The sequence below is a fragment of the Haemorhous mexicanus genome, chromosome 1, assembly GCF_027477595.1.
Source record: "Haemorhous mexicanus isolate bHaeMex1 chromosome 1, bHaeMex1.pri, whole genome shotgun sequence".
NCBI classification, from domain to species: Eukaryota; Metazoa; Chordata; class Aves; order Passeriformes; family Fringillidae; genus Haemorhous; species Haemorhous mexicanus.
The window spans coordinates 81,162,782-81,175,787 of NC_082341.1; the positions used below are offsets into that span (position 1 = coordinate 81,162,782).

The 13,006-nt window shown below is 39.3% G+C and overlaps 1 protein-coding gene across 2 annotated transcripts in view; it reads right to left on the reverse strand.

The window, feature by feature from the left end:
- TRIO (trio Rho guanine nucleotide exchange factor) overlaps positions 1 to 13,006 on the reverse strand; it is a 245,029-nt gene that overhangs the window by 163,602 nt on the left and 68,421 nt on the right. For both annotated transcript variants that reach the window (XM_059854645.1, XM_059854652.1), the window contains exons 3-5: positions 6,677 to 6,791; positions 3,165 to 3,357; positions 2,013 to 2,525 (exon numbers count right to left, since the gene is read on the reverse strand). In XM_059854645.1, the coding sequence (XP_059710628.1) occupies positions 2,013 to 2,525; positions 3,165 to 3,357; positions 6,677 to 6,791 (821 nt within the window). The remainder of the gene's footprint in view (positions 1 to 2,012; positions 2,526 to 3,164; positions 3,358 to 6,676; positions 6,792 to 13,006) is intronic.

Sequence of the window (13,006 nt, forward strand, 5' to 3'; positions counted from 1 at the left end):
AGCTTCTTACCTAGAACTCAGTGAAAATGTGTTAGACCATCATTCAAAACAGACACTGGTACTGCTTGTGACCATCCTTCTCTAGGTCACTTGAATTTGCTGCCTTCAGATGCTTAAAGGGGCAATTTCAATCAGACTCCCTCCCACCTTGTTCTTTTTTTGCCTTCTCTTCTTCTGAACCAGTCCAAAATTCTAGCACTGAATTGAGCAAGTCCTCCAAAAGGAACATGTTTATTTCTCCTCATACAATACCCTTTTCTTTCCAAAAAAGATCCCATCCTTGCCCACATTTCAGTAAAATACAGGCATATACTGATAAAAACATCATGAGCTGTGAAATCTAATCTGACACAAGCAGTAAAAACATAGGCTGCAAGTAGATTAAGGCAAGGGTCTAAATCCAAAAGTGAGCTGTGATATTACACAAACATTTTTTTAATCTTTTCTATTGGCTAATGAGAGAAAAACTGTCCCAGGTATAATAGCTGCTGTCAACCTCATTTTGAGGTGCCTAATATTTCTCTTTTGAAAGAAAGATGTGTTCATTTAATATAGACTTATTCCTGGAATCAGAAACATAGAAAACACTGATAGAAGCTCATGCAACCACATGGCAGGACAGAGGTCAATCCTACAGGCTCAAGTATTTCACAAGAAGTTTGTTAAAGCCCAAGCTATGTAATCAATTTCATAAAATATGAGAAAATTAACAAATTGTATTTTGAAGGCGCTCACATGATACTGAAAGATATGCTATAATGCAGAATAATTAATTCTGTAATGAAGTGGCTGCAAGCTTGATAAAATGCATTTGGGTTTGAAAGAGCAACACTAGAACAACAGTTTGCATTATTTTCTAAATCATTTTAGAAACAGATAATAGCTTCATTTTTTTCCAACTTTTTACATATATACTCCTACTATCTTCAGCTATACCATCCAGTAAACATTTCCTTTAATGATACTTTAAAGAATTATTTATTTTTAAACACAGCAGAAAACCTTACAGTAGTGTAAAGAAAGTTCCTGAGTTGAAATGATGAGGGTAAGGGAAAGTATGGGTGAAGAATACAAATAAAGAAGCAAGAAGTTTTTATATGTTTGTTCTGCTTTTACTCTTCCCCATGCATCTGCTAGTGACAGGTGCTAGAGAGCAGAATACTGGTTTAACTTGGACCATGGGTCTCACGCAGTTCAGGCAATCTTATGTAAAATACTTCAAGAAATCTGAGTACTTCAAGCTCTGACAAAAAACATACTTAGCACTTGACTGCATAGTCTAGTTACTACTACTCCCAGAGAAAAAATCCCCACCCTTCCTTAAAGCTACTTGTTCCATGGTAACAAGTCAGTAATAAGTGATTGCAAAACCATTCTACATGAAAATAGACCTAATCTGAGTTCATCTAAAAGTGATCTGCCTGCCATACTTCCTCTTCAAATTCCATGAAAATCAAGGTCTTTCTCATTTGAAGGGACTGGTTAGCCCAAAACATTCTGAAATCACTCAGTTCCCTGTTAATGACATATGCACTGTCAGAAGAGATACATCAGTTTTTAGCCTGAGACTTCAAACCCTGCATCAATGAAGCAGTTCCCCATGTCAGCCTCTTCAGGCTTTGTTGACTGCCTGTCACTCACTTCCCAAAGATCACTTAAAAGAAGACCAATGTAGTCTGTAATCATCTGTATTTATAAAGTATACAGCATTCTTCTTTCTTGATGCATACAAAAGCATCCGTCTGGAAAAAATATCTAACAAAATAAGCACTTTGAAGTCATTAGCAGTTACAATTTTCTTTGGTAAGAGCTTCCTTACAGCTTAGAAGTACTATCCCATGCCCCTTACTCCAGAAGACCCTGAGTGGCTCTCAATCAAGAAGTCCCTTACTTCTAATTAAAAGGCTAGTGATTAACATCAAAGATAAAAATTACTATTTTCAGTTACCCTTGGTACTACTTTCAAGTCCGTCAAGTATCGGCCATTTGTAGTGTCCTCGCTCAACCCTTACCTTTTCAGCATCCTGCTCAAACAGCCTGAGCTGAAAGCATTGGTCCAATTTCAATTTCCGCACATGCCACATCTGATGCAGATGCTGCCGTGTTGAGTGCAGCCTGTCCAGCATGGTGGACACTTTGGGTAAAAGGTTCTGTAAGTCTGCATTCCCTGACCCAGAGTTCTTTTTGGGAAAGCTATCACTGCTCTGTATCCGCTGGAGCAGCTTTTGTCCTTCCACATCAAGGTCCTCGATAGGGGCCTTAATGACTTTCTTTTTTAATTGCGAATGCTCCTCTATCATATTGCGAGCACCTTCCAGGTCCTGAGGCATTTCCTTTTTTGACAATATATCTTGCAGTTCCTCCAGTCTGGACAGCATGTGGGTTGCATTGCTAATGTAGTCCTCAAAGGCAACTCTGATTTCTATCCACTCCTCATGGTTGTACTCCAAACAGCCATCAAATTCTGGGGTTAGCTGAGAAGGATCAACTACTTTGGTAAGGCCTTCCAGAGACACCATATTTGTCTAAAAAAATAAAAATGGAAAGAAAGAAATGCTGTTACTGAAATGTATTTCAAATTTCCTTTCAAGTTTTTGCTTTTCTTTTTGTAAGAGTTGATAATTTTGCTGATGAAGTCCACACAACAACTTTTCTCACACATTTCAAGTATCAATTCTGATCAGCAGAAAACAGCAGATCAGGCAGGTATTTTCCCACATTTCTTTCTTACCTCACCACATTTAAGAACAAAACAACAACCACTCTTTCAATAACTGTTTTAAGTTTTGACTTGGTGTATTGCAAAGCTGCAGGAGGATAAGAGCAAGGTTCATTCAGCTGATTTCCTCCGGATTCTGGAGACAGCAATATTACCATAATGCAAACTAAGATAACAAAGAGACAAAACTTAAGTTTTTATCATTTGGGGGAAAACCTAATTCAATCTTTCTTGAGCTTACAAAAAGAATATAAACAACAACATACACAATTAATTACCTAGCCTAAGTACCTGAAGAAAACCACATTTCTTCTAGCACTGGTCTAAGTTCCTCTCCTTCCAGCCAGAATATAATTTATCTGTGAGTTTTCAAGGTGCTGATCATTAGTGAGAACATTTAAAACCACAAAATAAATATAAATTTGTATACCATAGGGGAAATTACCTCAAACTCAAACTTAGAGCTGCCAAAGTTAGTCCTCTGTTTCTGCCAGAAATTGTCTGGCTTGATTATCAGTGCAACATGAATACAACATGGAAAGGATTCCTGTAAAATCTTCAGCAGAGGCTTTATGGAGTCCCATTTTGACCCACGCATATCTACAATGACGGTGAATCCTCGTTTACACACTTCCTCACTGCAGAAAACAGAAGGAAAGGTTATCAAGTGTTTCAATTTCCAACACAACACTCAACTACACCACACTAATGAACGTGATCTCCTCAGGGTCTCACTGCTGACTAGCTGACCCTACACAGCAAATCACACAAACCTTTTAAGACGCCTCTTTCACCCCCATGCCAAACTCCTTGTGGGGAATAGCTTTATATCTGTTGCTGATTTGATATTCTGCCATTATCTTCACTTTCATTTTCACTGTTTATATTCATGATGATCCATCGTCCAGTCTTGTTTCTCCCTCACTTTACACACACAGTAAACCTACCATTTCCCAAAGCAGCAATATCTAGTATGTTTAAATTATACTCTTCAGAACAGACATACACTTATTTGACTGATGGTAATATTCATATCTTTCTAATGATTGAGAGGATCCTCTAAAAAGACAGAAGATGGCAAATTGTTCTTATCTACCACTTTACAACTTTTTCAAGATGTCTCAGATTTAGAACCATTTTATCTGAGAGTTAAGAGTCTGTAGAGGAAAGACACCCATTTATTGACAATTTCTTTTGTAACAGGATTGATTTGTGAATAGTTAAAGGACAAAAAAGTATTTTATGGTTGGGAAGAAAACCACATCAATCTGTTTCTACAAAACTTGAGCTCAATTTTGCTGTCCAAAAGTTGACAGACCTTACACTCAAATTCTCCAGCACTCCCTCTGAGAATGGAAAATTTATTTTCTTTTCATCAGTATCTTCCGTACATTTAGCTCTTGTGACTGATCAAAAGTGACAATCACCACCACCACCAGAAACTCTGATTTTCTTCCAGCAGAATTTGATACGTGACCTTGTAGTATGACCATAGGAAGGAAAACATTTCAAAACCAATGCATCATAGCCAACAGACTATCAAAAATGACCAAATGTCCATTGTTTGAGTATGAGTCACTTTCAGGGATGTGACTAATTCAAATGCCATTCTAGAGTTCATGTGGTGAGGTTTTTGGAGTGTCTAAGAGGCAGGGAAGCTTCACCGGCATATTTTACTCAGTCTTATAGGCCACATTGCAGAAAGATGGATTATGACTGCTATAGGAGATCTGGAAAAAGTGATAACATGGGCTCCTCAGAAGGGGAAGGTTTTGTTAACTTTGAAAAGTTGAAAGCTATGGAAAAGAAGAGAGAATAAACATCTCACAACATTTCAAAATATGAATTTATCATGATAAATGCTGGCTCTCCCACCTGCCCATAGGAATGCCAAAAATGGCAATGGCAGAAGCAAAATATATTAACAGTAAGTAGCTTGGCATACGTGTAGGCTACAACATACAATTTTCTGACCATGGTAAAAATGTTTTCTAAAATCATCACAGAATTTTAGGAAAAAAACAACTACTGTCTTAAAGATAGAGCCATCACTAAAAGGCCAAATGGCAGCAGGAGTGCTGCTCAGCCCATCCCTATCCTATCAAACTGAGGATTGCACAGGGACTGCTTGTCACTAAGTCACAAGGCATGCATCTACTGAGGTGTCCAAAGTGACCCCTTATCGTGCGACACATTGCGTCTGTGTGCTCCATCATGGAGCCACATCACCTCACACAAGCTGAATGTCTTTTGGCCAAGGATCCCAAGATTTGTTCTAGGGAGCCAAGGTCATGTGTTGGTAAGCCTGAACTACACTAAAATATCTGGCCCACTCTGTGGTGATAAGTTCAGCCATATTTTTAAATCAGATAAATCGTACAATCAGTCAAATTGTGAGATTGAGTCAACTTCAGTTTTTAGATCTCTAGCCAAACAACTGATACTTGTGATTCTTCAGCTACATCAAGTAACAGTACCGCAACAAGTAACAGGCAACCCCAAAGTTCGGGGATATTTGTACTAATTGGGACTTCTAATTAGCTAGAGTTGCATAATCAGTCCCTTAAACATGACTTGTATGAAAACAAGTAATACTTTTGATAAAGCTCCCTTTATTCTCAAAAGTTTGCCATGCTTAAAGAGTATAAAACATGCACTTACTTTCTTTTAATTTTAGATCTATTGATCTAAGCTAACTAACATATACCTTTTGCCAGAGGAAGACTGTTTCTTGCCCTGATTATCTATAAAAAAATTCTTGGACACATTTTATTGCTTATTTGTCTATTGACTTATCTAGCAACTTGAAGCTCCAGATGGCTAGAATACATCTCACCATTCAAATCTGAGAGTAAAAATTTCAAGCCTTCTTCCTGTTCTCCTTTCTCTAAGTCCCCCGAGTCTCCCAGTTAACTTCACAAAAAGGAGGCCATGTACTCTCTCAGACAGATGCCTTGAAGTTACTTTTATGAAACCACCTCAGTCAAAAACTGATATTTGATCATATCAAGTGCAAAGACTCTCAGTAAATTAGCACATTACACAAACATGGAAGATACTGCACTCAGCGATGTTGTCCAAGGAATTTTTTTCAACTGTAATGACAACTGCTGCTTGCGGTCACAGACAGAGTCAAGCACAGTCAGCATTGCTCCAGCCTGAAACAAATGCTGGAAGGTTCCATGATGGACCTAAATTCAGAGTCTTAGGATCATTTTTGTTCCCAACCTGATTACTACAGAAAGCAAGGTTCTGCATGAAGGAACTTTTCTTAGATACACACAAAACATGTAACTTTTGCTTGAAGTATCTCATATATATACAACTACATATATGTGTATATATATGGGAGTGTATATATGCACACACACAATAGCACTGGATTTGACTTCTGCCAATTTATTTACACAGCTCAGTTCATAGGCTGAATTGCTGATAATGCAATGATATCAGTACTTTCACAGGCAACTCCACAGGTTTATCTGAGACCTTTACAAGCAATTTCCCATACCTTTCTCCTCGTTATTTCTGTGCTGTATCAGGACACTATGACTTATCTAACACAAATAACAGTTAGGAGTCCTGGGATGACTCCACTCCACTCAAGGCATATGGTAAAGGATGACCAGCATGCTTGTAATTATTGATGTACTGAAAGCCTTTGAGTTGTATTTGCAGTCTTCAACACAGCGACACCAATGTGGCATGGCAGTGCCATTTCCGAGACACAAACTACTTTTAGCTAAAGCACACCAGCCCTTCTGCCAGCTGCCTTCCTTTTACAATGCAGAGTAATTATTTCTCTTTCAGAAAGCCATTTGAAAATAGCAAATGACAAAACTTGGTATTGATATGCTCATGTTATTAATTCACTCAGTCTGCTAGCTTGTGGGAGTACTGCAATATAATCCATTTATTTTGTTATACAGCTTTACAGGTTAACAGGTGATCGCTTACCTAGGAATACATGCTAGATACGAAATTAGCCTTCTAAGGTCTTCTTGCCGTATTCTGTCGTGATTACTGCGAGCTGGAAATGTTAGAATGGGACCTCCACGCTTATCTCTGCCACCTGGAAAATTAAAAATGTTAGAAGACCCCACAGCATAACATAAAATTCTTTTTTGCAGAACTAGTCTTCAGTATCTACTTTTAAAAAAGTGATTTCAACTTAAATGCCAACATTGCCATTTTGAGATCAACTTAGGATTGAATATTGGGAGTATTGATCAGCATATTGCCACAATTCCTACAGTGAGAAAGCAAATGCCAAAAAAACAAACAAAGAATAACCAGAGCATTACACTTAGACATTACAGTCACCTTCAAATTTGACTGGTAGTGTGACATCTCCAGCAATGGCACTTTGTTATGTATTTAATTTTTGACTCAGCAATTGTACAGATTTAATTTAAATACAGAATTATGCTACTTTGTAGGCAAGTATTTAGATGATATGGCAGCAGAAAGCACAGCTGTGGGAGGTGTGCCCAGGTAGAGGAGCTCCTCCACTCAGTGACAGAGCTCAGGGAGGAGGTGAGTAGGTTGCAAACAGATGGATCATTGTCATAGGAAACTCCCTTCTGAAGGGAACAAAGGCCCAGTGTGCCAACTTCTTCAGGAAGCCTGCTGCCTCCCTGGACCCAAGGTGAAAGATGTGACGAAAAAGCTTCCTACCCTGGTATGGCCCTTGGGAAAACCCAATATTATTAACCCCATACTTCAGGGAAAAAGCAAGAAATTACAATAAGAAGGTCAAGGGCCATCAAGAGAGATGTGATTGAAGTCTCTCTCTGAAAGCCTTGGGATGACTGGTTGGAGAGCACAAGTGCTTTCTCTGCGCTTCTTGTTGTAGGGAATGATAAGGGAAGAAATGGGAAGAGCCATCAGATCAATACCTGGCTCTGAGCCTGGTGTCACTGGGACATTTTTGGGTTTTCTGATCCTGGGTTGGTTTAATGACATTGAGCCTGCTGGTCACAGACAAGGTACACCTGCCCCAAACAAGGAAAAGGATTTTTGCACAGCAATTATCAGGGCTCACTGAAAGAGCTTTAGACTAGACTTGATAAAGCCATGCTTGCTAGAGATCAACATGGAGGCAGAAGACCAATGTCTGAGGAATGGTGAACTAGCAAGGTCTTTCAGGCTGCCATCTCACAGGAGGTAGGAACAGAGATCCATGCAGCAGCCAAAATGTAAGATATACTGATGCGTCAGAAAGCATGGAAGCACCTGAGAATGGTCATGTAGGCTTCTGCCCCAAAAAAGGTGACAGAATTAATAATCCAACTGAAGTGCATCTACACCAATGAACATGGAAACATGGTGGGATGATTTGCACAACTGGGGTGCTGCAATGAATGGCTGTAAACCCTTCAGAAGGGATAGGCAAGGAAGAAGAGCTGGCAAGGTAGCCCTGAACATTAGAAGTGTTATGATTGTCTAGAGCTTAATGAGGTTGACAAGACTGTTTATGGGTAAGAATAAAGGGGAAGTTTGCAGGTGATGCCAGGTTGGGCATGAGTGGATTGACGGGTCAAGCTCAGTAGTATGAGGTTGAACAAGGCCGTGCTGGGACCTGCACTAGGGTCTCAACAACCCAAGGCAGGGATACAGGCTGGGGAAAGAGAGGTTGGAAATCTGCCTAGTGGAAAAGGACCTGGAGGTGCTGACTGACAGCACCTGAACAGGATCCAGAAGTGTGGCCAGGTGGCCAAGAAGGCCAATGGCACCCTGGCCTGTACCAGCAATAGTGTGGCCAGCAGAACCAGGGCAGTGATTGTCCCCCTGTATTTGGCATTGGTGAGGGCACACCTCAAATCCTGCGTCCAGTTCTTGGCCCAGTTACTACAAGGAGGACATTGAGGTGCTGGAGTGTGTCTGGGGAAGGGAAGCAGAGCTAGTGAAGGTTTTGGAGGACAAGGCTTATGAGGAGCCTCTGAGGGAGCTGGGATTGTTTAGCCTGGAGAAAAGGAGGCTCAGGGGACACCTTATTGCTCTCTGCAATTCCCTGAAAGGACGCAGCAGTGGGGTAAATGTTGGTCTCCTCTACAAGGTAACAAGTGACAAGATGAGAGGAAATTACCTCAAGTTACACCAGAGAATGTTTAAGTATCAGGAAAAATTTCTTCACCAAAAGAGTTGTCAAGCATTAGACAACTGATTGCCTGGGGAAGTGACTGAGTCATGACCCCTGGCGGCATTTAAAAGACGTGTAGATGCAGCATGTGGGGACATGGTTAGTGGTGGACTTGGCAGTGCCAGGTAAAGGGCTAGAATCAAAGACCTTTAAGACCTCTTAAAGGTCTTTTCCAACTTAAATGATCTTGTAATTCAATGAGTAAATTAATTACTAGGAGAACTGATGTGTATAATACTTCACACTCAATATGTAGATTGAGTAGATGGAAACTATTTAAGCATTTAATTTGTATTTTTATCCTTTTCTGATTTGCAGACTCCCAATTGTCAGTTTATAGTTTTTAATTTTGTTAGCAACACAGGAAATTCTGAATCCACTTAATATATAAGGCAAAAAATCTGACATAAGCGGTTCCTCCTAAATGCATTCATCTCAGCCATAAAATTACACAGACTTGCTGTAGTCAAATAATAAAATATAATTTTATATCCGTCCCCTTGCTAGAGACAACAAAATATTGCTATTGCTAAACACCAAATTCAAGCCCAGTAGGATTTCTTTATCAACACATCTATAATAGCACAGACAGATTCTTGCAAGCTAAATTTCACATGTATGTTTTCAACCACAGATGTGTGGACTGTTTTCTCCTGTCCCATGGAAATGCAGAAAAACACTGTCTTCAGCCCAGAATTTCTCATTTCAAATCAGCTTCTCATTGTAATTCCATGTTCCTAAACAAACTTTTTCAAAAATCACTTGGTAAGGAAGGCCAAAAGAAGATAAAAACAAATAAAAAAACAATAAATGACACCAGTCGCTCAAAAGTTCATCACTATCCTCTCCAACACAGTAAGTGTGTGTTTGCAAAGACACCAAGCCTGGTTGTCAAAGTCTCTAGAGATTGTCCACACTGGACATGCTCCCTGTCAGACACTAAATGAAACTCAAAAGAGGCAAAAGTATCTTTGAATCTCCATCAAGCTACAATGCCAGAAAGCAGAATTTAAAAGGAAATTCATATCTTTATCTTCCATGACCCTCTAAAGTGAGACATAAGATGAAAAACGGAATTGTTTCATTCTAATGGAGAAATGCAAGTCTCTACCATCCTGACTCACTTGCCAAGCAGAGACCTTTGAGGATTTTTACATAGCAAATGAAGGAAAAAAACCCAAGACAGCAGCTGTAAGAGAAAGAAATGATAAATGATAAATAGCCAAGGCCCCTGCTGAGCTCCAGAGCCATCACCGGGCTCCAAGGCTACCAAGAGTAGTTGACAGTCTGCTACAGCCCTTAATGCTCTCTCTCCTCATTGCACCATAGGCCACTACCTTTAGATCTACCAGTTTCAACTGGTGCTACTGACTCCAGCCCCCCAGGAAAAGTAACTCAATTGCTTAGGGTGGTTATTCTTTAAAAAGCAACAGCTAGCAGGCAAGAGCATAAGCTGAATTGTCTTTAACACTCTCTAAGCTTTTTCAGCTCTCTAAGCAAATGCTTTGTTACATGCAGTCACCTCAGACCAGTCCTCCCGGCCTTTCTCACATGGCAACTCCTGTATCATGCAGTTTTCAAAAAGGCACTTTTATGTCATTCTGGAGGCCACTTCAGTTGGCTCCAGCTCCACGTATGTCACAGAAGAAGTCAATTTCTAAAAATGGTGGTTAAATTTCTGATAAATCATATCCTGAAAGTTTTGTACATCAGAGACAAACTCTCTTGTACAAATTCCAGGCCTAGATGAGTAAGAAATTAAAACAGCCTTGATTTTAGATGAAAAGAGCTTGCTTATCCAGTCTTAAAACAAGCAGCAAAATTGCAAATAATAATATTCTAAACAAGTCCCTAAGACTTGGGGTTTTTTCATCAGCTCTAATGACAGCTTTCTTAGGCCTTTTACAATAACTAACTCTCATTTCCTTTGTTCCTGATGCTCCTGTGTCATACACAACGGGAAAGTTAAAAGCAACAATGCATGAGGCATCAGTGGGAATTTCCTGTCTTGCAATAGTCTTTATCCAACTCAACCTCCTATTAATGTTTAACGAAAACATACTACACTACTACTGCTTTCATCAGTAACACTTCCATTTTAATCCATTTCCTTTGATACACTGCCCCACCCCACGACTGAGATATTCTGTTTATGCCAAAGTGTGTCACACAAACATCTATCCGATAACTCACGTGAGTCACCTGACATGCATCATTTCTGTCTAGTGCACATCACTAACAGCAATATTCTCAATGGCCTCCAAATGGCACTAAAATCCAACAGGCTGGATAGTGCAGCTTTTTTAAGAAATGCCTTTTAACCTAATTATAAAGCACTCCAGTAAAAAAAGCTTTTATGGCAAGACAAGTTACCAAGGGCTATGTCCTTATATGAAACCAAGATAACTGCACTTCGTAAGAAAATGCTCTCCTTGCTTAGGTATGTGTAGAGATATGAATGAGAATATTTGTACTTTGACATGTTTCAGTTTAAACTTAACACCAAAAAATGCATCCCAGACTATATTTGGACTTCATAGAAAAGTCTAGAGATGTAACTATTTCAGGTGGTAAGACATCCAATACTCAAGCAGTTTACTTCTCAGTTAGGTGAAAATCTGTTCAGTAAACCAAATGAATGAAACCAAATGAACAAATACCTTTGTGTTCCCAGGTATAAAGCTTGACAATTCTAGCTGCACAGTGGTTAGGTCCTAGTGATGGTGGTACTTTTTTGGGGGAAGGGGGAGAACACACTGAAGAGGATTGTTGTAGGTTGTTGTACTTCAGGGTTTCTTAATTCATTTACACTACTAATGTATCTCATTCCATTTGAGTTTCACTTGCAATGGAAATGTGAAACTATGGATTTTGGCAGAACAGTTCTAGCCAGTCTTGTTGCTCACAGCTGTTTGCTCCATTCTTCCATTAGGAGTTGCTACCTTCACACAGGCAAGTTGGCAACCATTTATTTCTGCCAACACCTCCTCTATTCTGGTTCACAATTTATCATCTCCCCTTAAATTTATCTTCATGTTTCATTTGGCCCATTTCACTTTCACTGAATTAATGCCTTTCAGAATGCCATCTGCTTACAAATTAACATTAGAAAAACCCATCATTTTTCAGGTCCCTTGTAAGGGGTCTAAACTAAGTACCAGACAACTTAAAAATTCAGAGGTTTTGGAGTGAAAACTGACTTCATTTTTGTTCAATGATATAAGACAAGGTCCAAAAAGTAATGAGGGATTGAAATATTGTGCTTAACCCCCTTTTCTCCTCTTCCTTCCTACTAAAAATAAGAGTTCTAAGCAAGTCTTAACCAGCGCTACAATTCCCAAGTCACTATGCTGCCAGGAAAACTGGTCTAGCTCATTACAGTTGCCAGGAACTTCTAAGAAAAAACACCAAAAAACCCCTAAAAAACCCAACCAAACAAAAACCTTCACCCACACACCTTTTTGCTTTGTACCTCTACTTTACTCAGCAGACTGGACAGGATAAAGTACTACGTTACGACATGCTGTACTTGCAAGGGTCAGCATCCATGCACAGCAAATCTCTTAAGGAGTACAACTGCAGGAATAATTTTATGTGTTTTAATATATAAGACAAAAGCTTTACTTTTGGCATTCTTGAAAAATTATCCAAAAAACCATTTTCAAATATGAGACTATCCTCTTAATCATTTGACACCAAGATTATGGCCAAGAGAACGATGATGTTTAATCCAAACAGAAAATCACACCAAAATGCAGTTTACAAAAGTAAGCATCTCAGCCCATCATTCCACCAAGTAAAGTTACTTATAAAGTTATAGACTATGTTATGATACTAACTCATATAAATCCCACTTTCCAATCCTCCTGCTATTCCTTGTTCAGTGACCAACCAATTCGATGTGCATGCTGGAATTACTGAAATTACTTGCTAAGTCAGTTCACCAAGAAAATACTAAGTGTGCTTCAAAAGACAGGCAACTGTAGTTCACTTCTGCAACAGACATATTTCTCCAGAATGTGCTGCAGATGGGTCAAAAACTAAGGCATGTCTGTAAAATTCCCCACCAGAAGAACCAGAAGTAAGAAAAGGAATATGAAATTGGTACAGCAGATTCTAAGTTGCTGTAAATAATGATGTGTGGC